Source organism: Bombus affinis, chromosome 8 (genome assembly GCF_024516045.1).
Source record: "Bombus affinis isolate iyBomAffi1 chromosome 8, iyBomAffi1.2, whole genome shotgun sequence".
NCBI lineage: Eukaryota > Metazoa > Arthropoda > Insecta > Hymenoptera > Apidae > Bombus > Bombus affinis.
This window is the reverse complement of record NC_066351.1, coordinates 7,985,131-8,007,385: the sequence shown is the minus strand read 5'-3', so window position 1 is coordinate 8,007,385 and position 22,255 is coordinate 7,985,131. Positions and strand designations below refer to the sequence as shown.

The 22,255-nt window shown below is 36.8% G+C and overlaps 1 protein-coding gene across 5 annotated transcripts in view; it reads left to right on the top strand.

The window, feature by feature from the left end:
* LOC126919864 (transcription factor collier) overlaps positions 1 to 22,255 on the top strand; it is a 96,119-nt gene that overhangs the window by 11,721 nt on the left and 62,143 nt on the right. For all 5 annotated transcript variants that reach the window (XR_007711802.1, XR_007711803.1, XM_050729510.1 and 2 more), the window contains exons 3-6: positions 4,458 to 4,521; positions 11,122 to 11,177; positions 20,504 to 20,577; positions 21,120 to 21,188. Coding sequence is in view for 3 of the 5 variants with exons in the window: in XM_050729510.1 (XP_050585467.1) it covers positions 4,458 to 4,521; positions 11,122 to 11,177; positions 20,504 to 20,577; positions 21,120 to 21,188 (263 nt within the window). In the remaining 2 variants the exon portion in view is untranslated. The remainder of the gene's footprint in view (positions 1 to 4,457; positions 4,522 to 11,121; positions 11,178 to 20,503; positions 20,578 to 21,119; positions 21,189 to 22,255) is intronic.

The following is a 22,255-nucleotide window of genomic DNA, read 5'->3' as shown; positions in this document are numbered from 1 at the left end:
CATTGATGAAGTTTTAAATAATTTATGATAAACTTCTGTGTAGCAATACAACGTTCATGAAACGTTAATTATTAGCTTTAGAGTGTCAGTGTTCGAGTGATTTCTAGCTTCCGTGCCAACAATCTAATCTATTTTCATTGCATTCGAAGAAATGGCAAGAATGCCTGCAAATGAAGTCATTATACGTGCTCCATTCCCTCAATCTGTACGGTTTTTTTATGTAAGAGCGTATTAATTAGGAGCAATCAATTACAAATGCAGATTTCTGCGAGTACGCAGTTATCCTAGGTTGTGATTGATCTATGACAATCGCTTTCTAATATTTTACTACCGCGTTTTATTCATTTTTACAACGATTTTCCTGGATTTGCAATGTTCTTTCTCTTTCTTTTATTTCTTTCTTATCTTCCTCAAACTTAAGAAGTTTCCTAAGAGTAGCAAAATAAGATTAAGTCAAAAATAATTCAAAGGGTGAAATAGGGTTATTCTTCGTTTTATATTAGACGATCCCAAAGATAATTAACATCTATTGGTAATTAATCTATTTTCTTGAAATTTTTACAATCATTCACCATCTTTCTGCTTTAAGCTCTCCATTTTACCTTTATAACACTTTTACGCTTCAACAATTTCAACTTATAAATAATGATTTTATACATAGCTTTTAAGAAATCACATTATTAACGAGATAGACCTAATAAGTTAATATTGTATGTGAGAAAAATTGAATCGAGCGTTCTTTTTAATATGCCTGTGAGTGGATCTCTTTTTCCAATCGCCAACTTCCGGTTGCCCGTTTTTCCTCATAATGAAAGCCTGTCATTCGACTGATCTTTCAATTAACGTAAAGAGTCGCTTATGATCCCGGTTATGATTTCACGGAGAAGACTAGTCTCTGTCAGTTATCGAGTACTCGTTAGAATCATCGGGAGAAATGACATTCGACTCGTGTACGAAGAGTTGTCACGACTTCGTGCGAAGGTTTCGAGCGGGACGCGATTGTCAGCACAGTCATCGTTAGAGCTCCACTTTCTATTGGTCAATTAGTATAGCTGTTTAAGGAAAAGCTGACTGCCACACACTCATTCTTGCGCAAAAGAAATCTCTACACTGGCAGATACTGTTCGGACAGACGATCACGCGAATGGTCGGATATCCCTTCCTGCCACTCTACCATGCGAAGAACCATTACAAGCTTCTAGTTTGTACATCGTCAATCGATTACCTGTATATATCATACAACACTCGAAATGTCAGATACCTACATGACAGAAATCCAGATTCTCGATATAAGGATAAATTACTGCGACACGCGTGTAAATTATCGAGGTATAGAATTTAAAACCGAGAAATTGAAATATTATACAGATGCGTTGAATAAATAAAAAGCAATTTTCTTAACGGAATAAATTGTAAGTTTCATGTGGTGCGTGATGAAAAAAGTTATAATTTACTTTAGTTTTTTATTTTAACGTGTACTTGCGGAGACATTAAACATTAACAATCCACAACGTTCACAGATTCACATTGTATAAAATATTTAAAAATATTGAAGCCCTTTGAAAATAGATAATTGGATTAAACTTGAATTCAGACTCTCGTTCAAATTGAACTCCGCTAACTATACTCAACATTTATTCGCAAATAGTGGAAAAAAACATATACAGCGGCTCACGAATGCATTCGAACATTCGCTGTTGAAGCTTTTATTGTTAAAATAATTAGAGTATGCACGTTAGACTTAAGATCTGAGAACAATGTTATAACTGCTATAAGATACAGGTATCAAGATTGCATATTTAAAATTTGAAACGGTACCGATGACATTTGTAGAAGTTACTAAACATTTATTGTAATTATGTATAAAAATAAGGTTACGAAAATAATCGAACGGTATTGATTATACCTATCTTATTTTATGTTAATGTTTAATTGGGCCTCCTTTGGCTTGAATTACTGCTTGCAGAAGCTTTTTAGTTATTTTAGATTCGAAAGAATTCCATACTTCTAAAACCTTTTAACTATATCTTTCGAACTTACTTAATTTTTTAATCTTTTACTGATTTTTTCCCGAAAATATTCGATGAGATTGAAATTTGGACTTTGTAGAAGCGTATGTAACACACGCTGTGTGTTATATAATAATTATTGATTGTTATATAATAAAATAAAAATTGTTTTGTATCTTCTACTAATTACATTAAATACATTGCAATGAATATTTCATAACGTCTACTAATATTATCTGATTCGATCCAACTTTAGACATATAATTTTGATACTTGTATCTTATAGCAGGTATGATATTATTAGCAGATCCTAAGATTAACACGCATATTTCGATTGTTTAAAGGTTTAATAACAAGCGTTCGAATACTTTCGTGAGCCACTGTAAACAGGTAATTAAAGCGACTCATTTGTGAGTCAGTGAACAAGTGTACTTTCTATTCCTTTACTTCGATTTGCATTGGTTATCTTGATATCTCCATTCCTCCCTATCCTCCGTAAGAGCACGTCTATATGTATAATTCACATGAACAGGACAGTTGCATTGCATAGCCTCCCTATTAATTAGGGTCGTGCACCGCAAGCATAGATCAGCCCCGGTGTCGAGTAGCCGTTTGTGCCTAAGCGTACTTATGCCTGTTCTCACCCTCGATCCTTCCAGTCTGGAACTTTACCTCAAGAGATACGGAATTATTTACATATTTTTACACAAAGCCCAATTATTTAAGTGGCGTCGGTCGGCTATCGGGTCGATTGACCCGTCTATCGTTTCTATCGTGAGTAATACGCGACATAAAAGCCTGTAAATAGAGCGTGTCAGCGCGATGGCAGGCGTACAGTTCCCGGAAACTGGTGCCCTACGTAAATACAGGGTCTCCGCATTCGTTCTCCGTTCTATCCGCTTTTTATTCGTGTTTAATTAAAAAGTAGTCGTGGATCGAACGACCCGCGTATATACCTGATTAACGTCCATCGTGCGCTTGCGAATTTAAAGATTAATGGCCGCGACGAACGCCAGTGACAGGAAAGAGCTTAATGCGTACACACAGCTCGAGGAAAAAGGGAAGAATGATGTCGATCTACCGACGAACTAACGACGATTATCCAGTGTACCGTAATCAAGCTTCGATAGAAAAATCAACCGTATACTCGGCCTGTTTTAACGAAACCATGAGTACGCGATTTAACTTCATTTGCGTAATTACCCTGTACGAGTATCCATGTATTAAGTTGATAGAAAGGTATAGTTGGTTTCTCAGCATGCTAAATAAACAATTTCAAATAGTTTATACGTCACTGTTTATGACAGATTTAAATTACCATTTTTTACCAATTATCATTAAATGAAGAAATATAGATAGCGCGAAAAAGTCTGAAAGATTCCTATGTCTATCTTGATGAATATTAGTATTATTTTCACTCTAAGTTCAGAGTACAATAATCGAGAATTGAAATGCAGCATCATGCTATATAATTTAAAATTTGAAAGGTTATTTAACTTTACTTTAACTTCTTAGTTAGGTTAGAAAGGTTACTTTAACTTCTTTGATAAGTAACAAGTGACACATTTTACACTTCAATCGTCGGTAGTTCTGATGTTAATTGCGATCAAGCAACAATTTTCTGTGTTACTCTTGTTCTTTTCAACACAAGCGTGTTTAACGTATCTACGTAATTCGAATATATTCCGTTGAAATGAAAGAAAGAACTACCGTTACTCGTACTTCAATTATCATTATCGAGTAGAATTATCGTATTGAACGTACAACCAAGGACTCGATTTAGGTAATTATGTTAATTTTCCATAATATCGATTGGACTCATCGTTGTTCTCGGGTTGAAAGATTGTATGCACGACTAAATGTCGTGGCCACGATACACCGGGGGTTGGAGTCCTGGGTGTTTCAGGGGTAGATAGTTGAAAATGCATTACCGCGGCTGCGGCATATGGCACGATGCACGCATGACTCGTCAACAGGGCAGGATGATAATTATGCATCGCACGCCATACGTAATGGCACGGCTCTTACCGGCACATCAAGAAATTAATAATTAGCGTGAGGTGGAGCAGGCCGAGCGCGAGAGTTACGTCACGGTGCACTTAATTAAAATAGAACGGGGTGTGAAGAACGCGCGGGACTGAATCTCCGTTCCTTCGCGTACTGCATTCGATTCAAACCGTTTAAACACGCACGAAATTTAGCTAGATTAACGAGATTTAACATTGAAATTCGCTTGTGTCGTCTTAATGAATTAATGGTTAATCGTAGACCTTAAGATTAAAAAGGCGCTGATACGTTTCAATTTGTGGAAGATAAATCTTCGTTTTAATGTAACCATTAAATGTCACGTCATGTCAATTAAATTTTACGTCACACTTGAATTAATTTATTCAAAACAGAGGTTTTTTAATGACATATAACAGTATCTTGTTACGTGTGTGTTTCTAGGAATCTGAAGGCCAGAAGACAAACAATGGCATTCAGTATAGCCTGCATCTGCTGTATTCTAACGGTGAGTAAACCGAACCATATTAATTATGACTCATCGCACCAATTTATGAATACTAAATTGCGGTGTATATTATGTATTTTTAAAATGTGCATACATCAAAGTCTCACAACTATGAAATCAACCAGGTAGATTTAAATTTCATTGCTGGAGAAATGTGAGATTTAAAGAATTGGGTCAACCATAATGTATATGTATAGCTAGTACTTAATAAAGATTATAAGAGAGGGTAATAAAATGCGCAGTTTATGAGCAGAGAAAAAACGATCAGGATTTTATTTAGAAAGAAACAGGTAATAGGTACAAATCTTTGGATTAAAAGCATTTATATTAAAGTGGTAGAAAAGTTATTTAAATCCTATGAATTAGAAGAATTAGTTTATTATTATTTATTATTAGTTAAATATCCATCTTTATTCAATCGTTCTTCGTAACAATTAATCTTCCACTCACTCCATTCGAAAAGCATTTTAAACTTAGTTAAACAGAGAAGACGAGTTAATTCATCACTTATTGTTAGATTATTTATCTCTCGAACATAATGATTTCCTCATTAAAAAATTTTTAATGAATTTTAATTCTCTTATTCTATAGTATTTAAAGTCCTCCATAACGAGGCCTTAAACAAACGAATTTTATTCTACATTTCCGACTTATTTTTGTGTGTAGAATAACTTCCTGTCGATTATGTATATATTCTATCCAGTCAAAAATTAGTCAAATACTACCTGTATACTTGAGAAGTTTTCAAACTAAATCTTCTTGTAAGCGAGGCCTCCAACATAACTGTGTTATTCTCAATTCTCGTCATATTTTGAGCCATATGATCTTTCTGACATCAACTGTACCACGAATTTAGGACCACGATGTGTAAAAAGAAGTCAGTCAGTGAACGCGTAACATGTATTCGAAGAGTGATCCACGCAGTAGCCCGATTCGATCCGAAGCGACGATGACAGGCCATCGACATTCCACCAGACACCCAGTGTCTCAGCTAAAAAGCTCACGAACTTTCGAGGCCCGAGTGCAACAAAGACATATTTTATGTCACTGGCCCAGGTTTGGCAAAAAGGGTTCAGTTTCCGTCGTGAAGAAGCGTTCGAACGTCTGTGCGTGAACGAAAGAAGGAAAAGAGGAACACGGAGAGAAAAGGGAGAAGAAGAAGTCGATGATTTAGAGGTGGTCCAACTAACAGAGAGACCCTTTAAAAACGTGCTCGTATTATGAACATATTAAAAAGCCGCAAGGCGCTATCTGCTGGCTTTCATTCCAAAGTTTTTTCATCCTGTGTACATCAAGAACAACGTCAACCTCCGCCGGTGCTTTCTTTATCTTCATTTCTTGTCGATTCTCATGGCTCTTTCTCTCGCGAGCATCTTCCCCTCGTTTCTTTTCCATTCCCTTTCCTGCCCCTTTCCCGGCCGTCCCCCTTTCTCTTTTCCGCGGCTCATACCATCAGCCTTCTTGCCTCCGCTGTTGCGAGCCGATCAATCAATGCGAGATTTTTGCGTTGGCAGAACTGACTGAGGGGCCGCCCTGCCATCTATGGACACTAAAACGTGTTGCCAACATTGCAAACAAGAAATAACTAACTATCGCAACCTATAGAATACCTATAGCCACCTTCGGGATCGTAGATCCCAAGCTCTCCCCTACTTTTATCCTATTCTCTGGAACTTTCGTTCGACGATACTCGTAGTTCAGCCTATAATCGGCAAAGTCTTTGCCAGTACTTGCTATCGTATGATTTCCCTTTAGAGTTTCTTGAACATCCTGGAAAACACAATTCTTCGTTATATCGTAAGACCGATTTGTATATCGGAATGTGATTTGAGATGAAACTTCTACTCGCTGTCTTAAAAGGCAGTCAGAATGGTTGCTCAATACTAGTTGCATTACTAGCTGTTGTACATGGGATACGATATTATAGAACGATTTTATACCTTTGAGTTTGAACTCTCGGAATTTCTAAATCGCGTAATGATAGATGTTAACGGTTTAATCATTTTATTCATACCAGCGAAGAATACGTTTGAATTGCAATGATTGATACATTCACAACTGTTCAAATCACAATTTTGATTCGTTTCTACGTAACTAATATGCATATAATATACTTGAACAATAAATCTGTAGCGGCACGTGAGTCAGAGGACTATTCAAATCATGTTGTTGCTTTGCCTCAGAGTATCAAGACCGTTAGATTACAAGTAATGTAAGAACAAATAAACTCGGGGCAAAACAATGCAACTACATGCAACCGTCGAATGAAGACGAATTTGAATTTTCTGACTCTCCCGATCAGTATAAATAAACGGACGCGATCGCGAGTGACAGTACATATAAAGTATCCAACAGTATCTAGAGTATCTCCGAGTATCTAAAGAGCGTCTATCAAGTCACGCGACGAGTATTTACGAGTATTTATTCCGCAATTTTATTTTGCGATTTATACTTCGTACTAACGACTAATGTCTACGTTTGTATATTAATTTATTGTCTTAAATATATTCGACGGTTACGACAACAAGTAATCTCGTCATTAATCCTCACGACCTACGTTCTCTTCACACAGACATCTACAAATCTCTACTGTATTATTATCAAATAGCTTTTTGGTAATTTTATTAAATGAGGTAAAATACTACGATAATATAAAAACTGCACGTTCGTACATAAATAATACAGCAAAATTTCAACAACCGATTCAAATGCTAATTACGATAAGATATACACGTTGCACAATGAGAAAGATCAGGGCAATGACGATTTCCAATAAGCAAGCGATGCAATCAAACGTTACGATATAACGGAGCCTATACGTCTTCTATCGAAGTACCGGTTATGTCCTTTAGAGTGAATCGGCGGATCGTCGCGGCTCTGATTTATGCCTCGTTCCCGAGATCGGTCTTCTGTCCGGACTCTCGAGACGCACTCTATAAAAGTTTCATGCACGAAATACTTTACGGTGCAGCTTTTATATCACGAAGACAAATTGGCGCTAGCTCACGGCCACAGCAACGTCTCATCCTCTCCACTCTGACCGTTTGTCATACAATCGAATCTGCACATTGTCGCAACACCGATCAGTCGGTCAAGCAATAAATCTATAATTAAATAATAAATGAGGAACACAGGGGCTACCGTTCAAGTGACGACAGCGCTTCTCCATATCAGGTTCTACTTCTTTTTGTGATCGTTCCCTTCCTTCGAACTCTCTTCCATTTCATTCGGTTTCTTTCATTCTCGTTCTCCGTCTCCCTTCTGCTCGACGTTCTCGATGTCCTTGCGCCTCTAAGATGGAGCAAGGTGCTCACGATCAGGACGAGGCGCGGCAAGTTAGACGAAGAAGAACGTATAAAAGCAGATGTCATTCAGAGAAAGAGAGACGTACAAATAGAGCGAACGAGGTAGTTGGACCGCGGAATATAACGGCTCGTAATAAGAGCGCCGCTGATTAAGGATGCCGATCGAAGGAATAAAATGGGTGGTGTCCGCTTCTTCAATGGCTTCTTGTACACATTGAAGTTGGTTGCCTAGTTATGCTAATACGAACGGATCTATCTGCCTCCTCTCAGCAGGACTTAGCACGCGATACCGCTTCTTACGTACCTTCTTCTCGATCTTTTGCCTTTATTGTCGTCGTCCGAGGCATGATCACGAGTCGCCGCAATGTCTGTGATAAATGTATACGTACGTTCACGTGGCATGTCGCAGCGTCGCGCTGGTAATCGTGCATCCTTAAGATGCATCGACGTACTTGCATAAATGAATTCGCTCGTTCGTCGACTGATTTTATACCATCTTGTTTACATACCGAGCATCGAGAATGGAGACAATCTTCGTTATCCGATGAACCGGACGCATTTTGTACGATGCCGCGTTCCTTGCTGTCCGAGGAATCGAGACGATGCAAAAGTTTGGAGTAGGTACTTAACGACAGGTTCTAGAAAAAAAAAAGTTGAAGTATACATGTAAGCAAATTTGTTCGAAAGAAACTCCTCTGTATTCTTTGAAATGATAAACTAGAGTTCGCTTAAAATATAATCGTTTATATTGATTTATAATTTAGTGCGTATTATTAAATATTATGTTTAATAGATGCTAGATAACGTCAATTAATTTCATTTAAACGTTTCATGCATTTAGTACAAATTGATAATAATCCTTTCAATCATTTATTAAAATATAGTATCAAATGAAGCATATAAATAAATAAGGAACACGTTTCTAGACTTATATCCACGATAATTGCACGTAGTTTGCTATAATGAATTAAATAAAACAAGACAACCTAAGCCAAATAACAAGTACTTAATAGTGCACTGCGTAAGAACAAAATTTAAAAAAAGTAGCTCGAATGATCTGAGACCCACTGCTCTTAATAATTTGACAAGAAACTAACGATAATGATAATAACAGAAACACGATTGTACGATGTCCGACTGTTAAATCGCGAGCGATTGTGCGGCCTGAAAAACAAGACACCACGAGAGCAGCTCATAACTGCAATAAATCGTAGAAACCGCTAGCATTCCGCTCTAATGACAGAAATCGTTTCATCCCTGCAAAACACGGCTAACAATTGATCGTCTTTGCTCGAACGTTTTCCAATCAGCTCGCATAATCGACGTTCCATTGTACGCTGGAAATCCTGACATTGCTACTCTCTCGCACCAGATAGAAACCGGCAAACAGGCGGAGCGTGCAAGTAACTTCCGGTAAAGCTGCGACGGTTTCTCGAGGTAATTTGTGAGCTAGTTTCGGCCGGAGTATCGTAATCCATGGTAACGTTATGCGGCGTGAGTCTGGCTCCCGTAGTAGCCGCCGGGTCTGGGAGTCTTATGTCGGGATTACTTGGCTTACCGGACACGCGAGGCCGGAAGCCACGAGGGTGTCTGTCCAAAATACACCCCGGGATTACCTGCCGTTCCCTCTGGAAGGTAGAAACTGTTTCGAAAACTTGCTACCCGCGGAATGTGTATATAAGCATCGGAGCTAGTTCGACTACCGATAACGGATAGCAATAACGCGGTATAATACACACGAAAGCTTGATCACGCGACAAAATTGCTTGTTCGAGGTAATAAACTGCGTGCACCCGGCCTACCAACTAGGTAATAACAAATTAAGCTATCGTTAATGGCTGTAATTTTGTATGATTAAAATGTCATTCGCGTAAATTTTAATGAGCACACGCTGTTTCTCATTATCTCGCTAAATAAATTTCCTGTTAAGTTAACGAATGTTCTTGCTGATTATACTTTTTGACATTTTTAAGGAAGTTACATAAAGTATCTGAAAGATTGGTTGCTGACCGATTGGAATCATCGTTTCATATTTTATATAAGATACACATGTATCTATCTTCTTAACCTTCCCCAATGAAGATGTTTGCTATATATCAATATTAGGATATATATTTCAATATAATATCGGACAATTAGAAAAAGCATCTAAACGTGTATGATTCGAGAAGATTTTCGTTATGAGAAGAATTCGTGGCGTGTTTCGGAAAACTTAATCATCGAGCCATACTTAAAATACCAAAAATTTCGACCGAAACTTGACTATAATATGAAAACTAAACAGATGCTGTTCGGTATAACAAACAATATTATGAAAAATATAATTTTGCACTTTAATAGTAGCATAACATATTTCATATACGTACAAACGCTATCAACAATTTAATAAATTATTGTTCTAACGAAATGGTCGTTTTGTTATCCGCGAATATTTCACGATTAAACACGTCCGCATCGCGGAAGTTCAGCAAGTTTTGGCCGTGTGTTCCGCAATGTTTACCTGGCAGCCACTAAGTTCCGCGAAGCAGCGGGAACGACGATCCTGACGAAACTCTAAGGTCGCAAAAATAATTAACGCACTACACGTACAAGAATTTGCCTTGCCGCAATGGCTCGTTGCATAGCGATCCGCTCGTGGTGAGGTCGGTACTCGTTGGTACAAAGTACGGGCTGGGTCCATGCAAAAACAACGGAGATTGTGCATACGTCCCCGGGGATGCGATCAGGCCGCTTACCTCGTCGTCCACCTTAAATGCTCCTTAATATGTAAGTTTTTCTGGGACAGTCCCTTTCAGCGGCGCCGAACTTGTCAGAATTTGGACTCGTTTCCGTATTCGTCGTATTCCATGCACATCCGTCGCAAATGCCTGCGCGCAACGCTCTTAACTTAATGGACCTTCTTACCGAATCCATGAAAAACTCGCGGGGTAAATTGAATAAAGAGCAGCGTTGTCTTTATATTAAGCTGAAAAAAACTATTCGAAACTGTCTTCGGTTCCAAAAAGGGCATAACTATTTATCTTTTCAACTTGTAAGACCATTTACTACCCTCTGTCTTCTATATACATACACCTATTGCAATATGCATTGACATCGTCAACCAAACCAGCGTGTCATTGGTATTCAAGTGGATATTTGAGGGAAAACAAATTCGATTATTTTTTCATTATTTTCGAATATCGTCTATCGTTCGTTCCTTGTGTGTGTGTGGATCGTGTGCAGTATGCGTAGTATAAATTTTTGCACGTGTTTGGAGGTTTCTGGTTAATGTGAGATCTTCTGGCTCTTGTTGCAGGTGTCAGGCAGGTGCAGGACATCTACGTGAGGCTCATCGACTCTGCAACGAAACAGGTGAGAATGGATATGTTTTTTCGTCTGGATTTCGCACATTTCATTTCTTACATACAGTAAGTAATATAAGTAAGAAATATAAGTTTTATGTAAGATATTTACAAAGTACTGAGGATGAAGGAATGTTTATTTATGAAAAAGTATCACATTTCATTAAAAGTCTAAACCGACTCGTTAAAATTATCTAAGTATCGTTGAAACAAAAAGCTTTCTGAAGTATTAGGTTACTGCTTCGACGACGAAAACGAAACTACATTCCATGTACACCAACCCAATTGTATAGCAAGCTTGTATAGCAAATATATCTTCAATATTATCTTCAAGTATCTGTATTTGCAAAATGAAATTACACCATCGAGACAACTTCTCGCAAAGAAACCAAATATTAAGATCAGATTTCGTCCATAAAATAATGTTGCACGTTGTTATTCGCGTTATAGTCATTTATGACAAACAGCTTAAACCGCTATCGGATTCCACAATTTTACTCTAATACCATTGCAATTGACGGCAGTGTTTCGGCAGGATCAATTCGTAAGTTGTCGCGAGTCTTTCCTCTCTGTTGGCGTTTCCGCGCTATGGAACTCCTACGAAATAGTCGCAGTGACGCGTTCCCGCCGCTGAGAGTATTATCATCTGAGCTACAAGCACTTAATTTTCCGGGGGGTTGATTCCTACCCCTCCAGGAAAGCAGCGACCGCCGCACGTCTGCCCCATCCTGTTATCTGCGCCACGTGGCGAACCCTGCGCATAGTCCGCGAACCACGTGTTGTGACCCTGTACACAGGGCCGTAGATCCTTGCGCAGTGATAGGGCGCAAAGAAGGATCATAACCTTCGAACAAACGCAAATACGAGGCTTGATCACCGAGCACGATAAGCCTTTGCGCGTTCGAGGGTGCTCTTTTGGCCACCAATGGCTTCCCGTGAATCGCGTTTCTCGCCTGCGACGTGTGCAACATCTAACAGCTGAATGGTAGGTCGAACGAGCAGATAAAGAAGTGTAAACAAATGCTTGGTAAACGTTTCTTAGCGATTTTGATCGACGTATCAACTTTGAGTAACACGAAGCTTACTATGTCACTTACATTGATTCGCGAAAATGTTTGCATCTCATAGAAATTTCTTGTAATTACATTGTGTGGGATATTTCGTAGAAGATACCTGCAGGGATTGCAGAAATAAGAAGAGAGCCTGTAATATTTATTGCATTCATCGCAAGAGAAAAGGGATGGTGTAGATTTGATATTCAAAAGTGCAAAAGTTTATCATTACCACGAATATGAATTTATAGGTCGTTTCAAAATGTGCTTTGAATTTGATTGGTTTAGAGTTGAGTTTCGTTGGTTTATTCAAGTTGCTGGGAATCGAAGACATTTCGAAATTAGAAATCTAAATCGGGAAGAGAAAGAAAGAGAGAGAAAGTAGACTACATAGTGTAGTACAAAGCTGCTTGTCTATTGCTGGAAAGGTATAGCTACTTTCTTGAATTATTTTGTTTCGTGTTCGCGACCCTAGCTTCTAAGTATCTATAGGTACTTGCACCATTTTAGCAGATTAAATCATCTTGGGGTTGGTCGGTTACGAAGGTAAGAAGAGCAGTAGGGAGAAGAAAGAGGCGGCCGTGGACGAGGAAGGTTGGGGAAACAGAGCTGATGTTAGTTTTAGCTGATTAAATTACTAAGCCGCGGTGGCCTTGCGTCGGCAGAGACCGTTCTTCAATTCGCGATCCATTCCTTTTATTAATCGGATCCAAGTCGTCGTGAGGTTGAATATCTTTCAGGGACCAGGGACCGATCTGTGCGTTAAGCTACGTTTAAAAGAGTACGAAACGGTGTTTGCACAGAGTTTTTGAAAAAAGATGAACTTAATAGAAGATAGAATAGCAATGATTTATTTTCTATTTTCCAAAACGTATCAAATATATCTTTTATATTTCTAACGGTTTTTATAACGACAAAGTATAACATAGAATTAGTATAAAGAAACTTTTCATTATGACGATTTAACGATTTATGCAAGAAATTATACGAGATTAGTAATTTAACTTTCTAGGGAATAATTTTATTAAGGTTGGAAAAGATCACTGTTCATTCTCCTGTAGGAAATAATAAGGATGTATGCATGTGGTAATTGATCGTTAAAATTAATTATTCATGAAAAGATTTCTATGCGCTCAGAAATACTTTAAATGATAATATTCGAGTTTAATATAATCTCTATAGTGAAACTCAAATTATTTATTATATTATTACAAAATAATATGTATCTTGACTTAATTTTGAAGCATCTATATTGCTACCGTTGTTGATTATTTATCGAACTTAGGCTTACTAGAAATGTGAAAAATGTGAAAAATGTAAGTAGCCAGATACCTGCAGAGTTGGTAGAAACATTGGTAAAAGAATGAAACGAAATCTTGAACGGAGTAAACGCCTCGATAGTTCTCCGGAGCGATTGTCCACGAGGAAAAGAAAAGCGGAAGTGATAGATGCCGGGATACCCTTTCCGTCTCTATGGAGGAATCGTGCCAGTAAAGGGAGTAGAAAGTTGGATGGGGAGGTAGGATCGAAAACGAGAAAGCTGCAATTTATACATCAAAGCCTCGATTGAACGCGTCTCCTCCATTCTGCCAAAGCGAGAGGAAGACATACAGACACGAGAATCGATATATATATTTACTCTGTCCATGTATGGAGTTTCGCGAAACAACTCGTACGAAGTGTTTAGCAAATCTGGGTTGACGTGTTCTTACTGCGTACCGTGCCCTACAAAATTAACAAACGTCCAGAATTCTCTGGATTAAAGGTTTAAAAAGCAACAATGTTACGTAACATTTAGTTTGCATAAAGAGTACTATATTAGAAACTTGGAAATCATTACAACACTGCGATTATTGGATACTCTTCGTTATTTACAATGCAAAACAGATACAGAAACATTTTCTTTCCATGACTCGTGTGAAGTACGTTCTATTTGTTTCTGAATTGATATTATTATACCGCAGAATGAAATATCTGTAAAACTTTGTCATCAAAAATATTCGTTTCAACTGTTCCTAAAAGATCTTGATTTAGGCATTAGTTGTGCTAATAATTTTTCTCGTGAAACTTCATGGATTTGTTAAGTGTTGCCAAAAGATTTATATCTTTGCACTACACAGGCTGTTCCTCTTTTTAACTGCATATTATATTAAAGTATTCCTTATCCTTTATCTTACTAAAAAGAGTTCGTTACTAATAAGATTTCCTGCGATGTACTAATTGATAAAATAAAGCAGCTCAAAGCGTAACTCAAAGAGCCGTCCAAAGTTGAAAACAGTCAGTGAATTCTCTTGTCTATGAGAAGAAAAATTTGCTAGTTGAAGATCGAGTTATGGTTCACAAATTCCAATTCGGACTAGCTCGAGACCGAATCAAGTGGTCGGTTATAAATCCGCAATAATTGGCTACACCGAGCTGGCTGCTGAGCCCGTGGCGAAGCCCTCCTACCCTTAAGCTGTTCTTCAATTTCTTCGCTCCTGGCCAAGGTACGGGTATCTATATCTACTTTCGCTTGGCGAAGCGGGCAGAGAGTACGGGGGAGGCACTCTCGACGAGAAAGCAGCAGTAGAGGAAAAAAAAATATAGGATGTCGAGAACTGCTGTGCGTTTCTCGTTGAAATTTCCAGAAAAATACGAGCAGCTTCTAACAGAAAGAGAAGAGCAGCGTGCAGCCGCGGCTGAATGGCGCTAACAACGTACGTTTGTAAGCGCTTGAGAACGAACTTCCGGCCAGGAAAAGGGAACGAGAAAGGTGGGAGAACTGGAATGCGCTTTTTCGCAGGATTAAAAATGCTAAATTGTAATTAGTTCCGGGGATAAAAAAGCATTTACAGGACGCGGGTATGGAGGAAGCAGCGAACCGCGTACCATCGTTATTTTAAATGAATGAACAACAGGAAATTGTACCTAACCCTTTTAAGCTCCAACTTCCATCCGCCGCTGGAGATGATCAGTCGGAACTTTCCTTTTCTCTCCTTTTTTTTTTTCTTTTTTATGAAATACTACCCGCGGGAATTCAGAAAAGAATCGAGAAAGGATTCTGTGGCACATCACGCTCGTACTCTGCTCTCTGTATATTCGCTTCTTTAAATCGATTATCGATATCGACCTAATATCTTCATCGTCGCGTCGTTAACAGCAAAGCTACCGATTTATTTAATATATACCTTAGAAAGAGTTGTACGTGGATGATTAGAATTACTATATAAATAAGTATTATGTAATTGTATAAAGAACATAGACGATGACATGTTAAGTCAGATTTTTTGTTTTGCAATTGTAAAATTAATATACGATTGACTGACAAGCTATTGAATTTTACAATTCCTTCTGAAACTGCTTTATTAAAACTGCCTTTTTATTGAATTTAGTTATGCGATTCTTTTAAAAATATTTACATCAAAAATATTGATTTCAAAAGTGTTGACTATTATATTCCAGATATTAGGTATGCTGTTAGTTTTTTCACGAAACTTCATTGTCCATGACTAAAAGGTCCATATCTTTGAATAAGCTATTTCTCTTTCTACTTATGTTACATCAAAATAAACTCTTATAATCACTGAATAACATTAAAGTCGTTAAAACAGTAAAACTGTACTTATCATATTTCTCCCCTGTACTCTTGTATCATGTTTTTGTCTTACGATGAAACATTAATATTTCTATTTCTTAGTAATTATAAGAAGAAAAAATTTGATACCAGTCGGAGTTTTGATTGTTTTGATAGTTCTAATGCCAAAAACATATGTTACTAAAGAGAAGAAAAAGACAAAAGAAATATAGTACTCGCGATTAAAGATTACAGGACAGTACATTTTTCTTATTTTTCTTCCGATTATTAAACATTACCAAGTCGAATCGATATCAGCTTCTAAACGTCGGATGGACGTATATAATACTGAAATATGAGTATTTAACTATAGATTAAGGAAATAATAAGTTTGAGATAAGTTAATCCTTGGCAGATAAGATGAGAAAGAGAGCAGAGCAGTCCCCTAACGATGAACATTCTTTTCAGGGGTGAAAGTAACATTGTATGCACGTTGTTCGGTGGTGTATACGTCAGGCGACAGGGGTTGCACAACCGATATAGAGGGGGAATCCCAGGGGACTTTTGGAATCGATTCAGGATGGAAATCATTACGGCAGATTTGAATGACTATCTTCGTATTTATCTGCGTCCTCCTCGACTCCTTTTCTTCCTCGTTCTATTGCCATTTTTGAGTACTCGTCGTGAATAACGTTATGGTTTTACTACCAAGTGCAAAAACTGTCGCTCCGATAGATAGCAATCATTCTTCCATATCATTTGCAATGGTTTATATATTTTTGTACTTTTATGCCAACAAATTAAAAAGATAATATCATGATCACTTTATTGGTAAACTTATATATTTTGGGATATTAGGCCAATTTCCTTATTCTCGTATAACTATATTTTTGCATAGTTCCTTCATCTTGTTGCAATTAAACTTTTCACAGATGTATAAACATAAATTAGAATAATAGGATAAACGAAAGCAATCTTAAAATACAAATACGTAATACTTACTACACATATCTAAGTATTTTCATATAATTTAAAATACAGCACAACATACTTAAAACGTTAGATTAATTACTTCGTTAAAAAGATATAGCAACGAAAAAGAATAATTTACTTTCACTTTAATGAAACAGGCGCGTAGGTGAACGTACACTGTCATAAATTTAAAAATCGTTAGTACTGGCGTGTTATCGCTATTAGTCCTTCGTAAGTAATTCCCGTGGGAATTGGATGGCAGTGGGGAGGCCCAAACGTTTCTACTGGGACCAGGAGGGAACGGAAGAAAGGCCTCCGAGGGACTGATGCTGATTGGTCGCACCCCTAGGACGACTCATTTGACAGTATTACTTGCAAACTCTCTCGACTTGAGCCAGCCATCCCTTAAGATATCTGACGATATATAGTGGCTCACGAAAATATTTCAGCGCTTACAGAAATATTTTTCGAATATATTATTTGTATTATACAAAACATTTTGAAATTTCATGATTATATTAGCAAAATTTGAAACAAACTTGAATATGTATAAAAAGATTATAAGATATTTATTGCAAGCATATAAGTACTTTGCTAAAATCATAGAAATGTTTGAACAAGCAGATATTTAGTGGGACGAACTTTGACATTTATTATGTATGTATTATTCATGCTGTAAATCTACTAAATTTTGACTAAGTGTACGTTTGCAATAAATATCTTGCTATAAATCGAATACTAAAAAGAATGTAATGTTAACAATATTTCCTTTGGAATTACGCGATTGTAAAGTCTGTAATAGCCAATCAATTGCTTCTAGTCTAATTGGATTTCAATCTAATTTAGAGACGATATTAACTGACATGGAATGACACTATCAAAATTCGATCGACTGACGGAATTAACCAATAAATTTCGTACATAGCGACGCGATTATTGCATATCTATAACGAAGAAATATTAACGTGTGGCGATAAGCGATCAAAATGACTAATCTAGAAGAGACATTTGAGAGAAGGATCAGTGAGTATCGAATATTTTGATTTCCATATTTTGAAAAATTATTAGATATTCACTCTTAACACTTCGTCTTGTACGAATATCATAACGTTGCCACAAATAATATTTGTAAAGTAAAAGATTGTAAAAAGAGTTTTATCGCCTTGTTCTTGCACGAAGTAGTTTTTTGAAGAACAAAAACATAACTATTGATCGATTTCGATACGTGCGTGATCGATAATTGATATCGTCGACCCGTACAGCGATAAGAACAAACAAGAACTTAGTAGTTCATGAGAACAAGCAACGCGGTAAAAACTAATTGCTCGAAATTGTCTGTAAGTGGAATAGATACGTAAAATCAACAACACGTATCGTACCTGGCAACGGTTACTGAGCAAATAATATCGCATGTCGTATCAGAAGGTGTACAAGATCTACCCAATGATCATTACGTGTATAAACAATGATTATTACACGTGAATGACATGTGCATGCCCAAGATTGGATAAGCGTTAGGTATCCATTCTTTTTAAATATCGGAATATTTATAATTATGAATTGATAGACGTTTGTTAAAATAGTATTAATTTTCATATCACAGTATAGAAAAATATGTGGATAAATAAGCATCCTTGTAAATTCAGATAACTATATTCTGAGAGATCTCATTTCTATTTTTATTTCCATAATAGAGGTTGCAAAATACATTTTTTATTTCTCATTAGTCAATGTATTTTTATAAAGTCAATCGGGTGAACTCTATTTTTAAAAAATTTATTGTTTCCATCGCCAAAATACACGATCAGTGTTTAATTCTCCAAAAACTAAACTATATAACGAACTGAAATATCATCTATATCTATATTTTATATTAAAAATATTTTACATTCATGTTCACTTAGATATATTATTACCAATGTAGCATTTATTTCCAATTAGTATAGTAACGGCAATAAACTGCATGACGACGAAATATGTTTAAAAATCGGATATGTTGATTGAGATAAATCATACTATACATAAAGTTTTAACTGCACATAAGAGAGCTATAATTTTCTGTTTAAATATGAAAATAAAAGTTTTAAAAGTGGAAAGATATTGTCACGGCTGAGTAATTAACAATTTTCCACTGCATGGACTAACTAACGAGTATCGATTACAAGCTTTCTATTTCACACTTTTCTATACTTGCGTCACTCTTCTAGCAAACCAATTATGTCGATTAAAAGGAATTGTATTTTAACACAATATTAACCGAAGGTTTAGGAAAATAGTTACTCCGTTAAGTAACTAATTACAACTAATAACCCTATGTGTTTTAGAACCGGAGTTAATGCGTACAAGGTAGATACTCGTATTAATTATTCACGACACAAATAAGATCGCATGCTGTTCAACGATTAGGAGTCGAAACGGCCGAAGGGCACGAAACGTTTTATGCGCCTCCTTTCGTTTTCCTCTTCGAAGGAATACTACTTTTCCTCTTTCACTTCTCGATCCACTTTCCTCTTTCTTCCGTGTTTATTTTTGCCCTTCTATTTCCCTGGCTGACGTTTCCACTTCGGCGGGGGATTCTCCTCTGATTTACCTTCCGCCGCGTATACAACCATCGCGGTTCGTTTACGTTGCAATTCGGTTATTTTGTTCGTATAAATATTTGATGCCGTTCTGAAAGTCACACCTAACTGCCGAGGCGAAATGTATTTGATATCGTTACGGGGATCCTTCGCTATTCAACCGCTTTCGCAGTCCGAGACCACTGACGCCAACATAACCAATTCCCTAGAACGTTATATTTCAAAGTATTTACATTTTATCGCTTCTTCGCCAACTCCAGCAATTTAGGTCGTTACACGCAATACGAAGCAACTTCTGCATAAATTACGCGTACCGGCGATACGATTAACGTGTCTGACGCGTAGAAATACAAATGTCCGAGAGTTGACTTCCCTTCGAATTTGTAACGAAGTGGGAAATTTGCTTTCACGCGGTTGTGCATTGACAAGATACATAGTAATTCGCCTACATTCCGTGGTTTATTCGCGTTACGTTTGCTATTGCTGTATATTGAATCTTGTAATCATAGTTCTATATTCTAATTAATAGAATCAAGCGAATATTATTTAAATGATTAATTTATTCACTGAGAAAATTTCATTTAAATACAAATGAAAAATAACAATTTTCACAGTAACCTCATCTTAATTCATAGTGCTTGTTTGTATATTGTGTTTATTTTACTTATCCTACACAGGATACTTCAATACCTTCAAAATATTACTTACTGTTTGAGGGATTTCACCAAGATCAAAAATGTATTACCTAACCATGCTTGATTATTCTGCGGTTAATTCGCGACTCATCCCCAACTGTAAGTGTATGAATACAGGATAACGACTTGTTATCATTAAATAAAAATCAATCAGAAGGTCGTGAAGGAAGCTTAACGGATTTGCTTAAGCCGACCATGGCTTAGCGATTTCTAGGGGAAATGGTCCCTTCCCGACTTGCGTCCCTACTGATAGTTTTCTAACATGTTTTATTTCTTGTATAGGTTTCCATTTATACGTATAATATAGACATTCAAGTACATGTCAGAATTCTAATAAATGCCTAACAACACATATTATAATGCTATTTTAATACTAAATTAGACATTAACAAATAATCATTTAAACTTGTATTGTGAAATACACCATTGATGTATATATATACCATTGTAATTACCGTTCTGAAATAATTTTCATTTTGTTTCAGGCTATCATGTATGAGGGACAAGATAAAAATCCTGAAATGTGTAGGGTTCTTCTTACTCACGAGGTGATGTGCAGGTGAGTTTTTTCTAATAATAGTTATCAACGTTTAACAATCATCTCAAATAACAGTGTGCATTTAAAGATGAAGGTAACGTTGATCGTATACCTGAAATATGCAAATATTTTAACTTTAATTTGTTTGACACGGCGATGATAGTTTTACAGAGAGTTTCTGTTAAAGATACGCCTTTTCATCCTTTAGTGGCAATTCTAACTGTATGCAAACACGTACGGCCGAAGAGCAAAGAATCTACTCTTCATGCATGCAGCCACCCTTGCGGTGGCAAACCATAAACGTAACGAGACACACGGGGGTGCAATCATTCTTTGGGGGTGGCTGACTCATTGACCCATGGGACTTCGGCCTGACTACTCTCCACCCCCAAACTTACAAAATCCCAAGGGTTTATATAGTTTTTAGACGACCTCGAAATTTCTGACCCTCTGGACCCACCGAATTGAGTCGAAGAAAGAATGCATCCCCTACGGATAAATAAAGAAATATTTGGAAATTGCGACATACTAGTCTCTGATCCACCTGATTCTGTTTGTTGTAGTCGATGTTGCGATAAGAAGAGTTGCGGAAACCGAAACGAAACACCAAGCGATCCTGTTATCATCGATCGGTGAGTGGATAATATCGTTTTGGATAATATCGAATCGTATCGTTTTCGTGAAGTTTTATTAATTCTGATGCGATCCATCAACTTTTATATCCGTTAATATCGTTTTAGTAATCAACAGGATTTTTATTATTTTATACACATATAGAATATGAAACTATGGATATTAAGAATAATTCTTTTATAATTTGTAATTTTTATAAAATTAAGAAGTTTGTTAAGAATAAAAAGTAGAATTGAACCTAGAATGATGACAGAACGCAATAGAGTTAACACTCGAAGCCACCGTGTCTAGAATACTCGCCTTTATTATCTTACTTACATTAGTACTATCGATCTTTCAACTGGAAGAAACACTTATTACATGAGTAGTATTTTTCATTCATACGGCAGTATCTTTTTAGTATTGAATAAAAACACCCTGTGTTTTTAAGGGGCTTTCTGATAGACCATAAGAAAAATTGATGAATTAGCTCAGTCCGTTTCTAGTCTTCATAAAATGATGTTCTTCATTTATTATTACAAAAAGTTCGTTATACTTTTTTCGAGCCACGAAAACATATCGCGACAGAAAGTAAAGTAACTAGTTATGAAACTAAAGAGATTATCATCACTTTATGGTATACCTTTATGATACTTTTAAAATTTGAAGTACCTGACTAAATCCAGACTCTCAGAATCTTGATTAACACCACGATGATTTTCAGTTCTCAAATTATTAATCCATCATTAATTCGTATACTTTGATCAAATTCAGACACGATTACCACGAATCGATCAAAGTGTCTGGATTCTTATGAATGGTAGTGTATACATATACAGTCGAATTTCATAGAAACGTCAACGACTCTGATATCAGTTTGCCACCCTTGCTATCATGCTTCTCAACGATCTGCGAAATAAGGGGCCAGATAACTCCTTCTCGAAGGTACCCACTTGCAAGATAGCGTCGCATAGACTAGAAACCCGTGATATTTAGGCTTGCAAAATACGTTTCCTACGAGGTGTGGTGAGACTGCAAGGTACAAGAGCACTCGAATACTCAGGCGTACTTATACCTCCTCCACGTT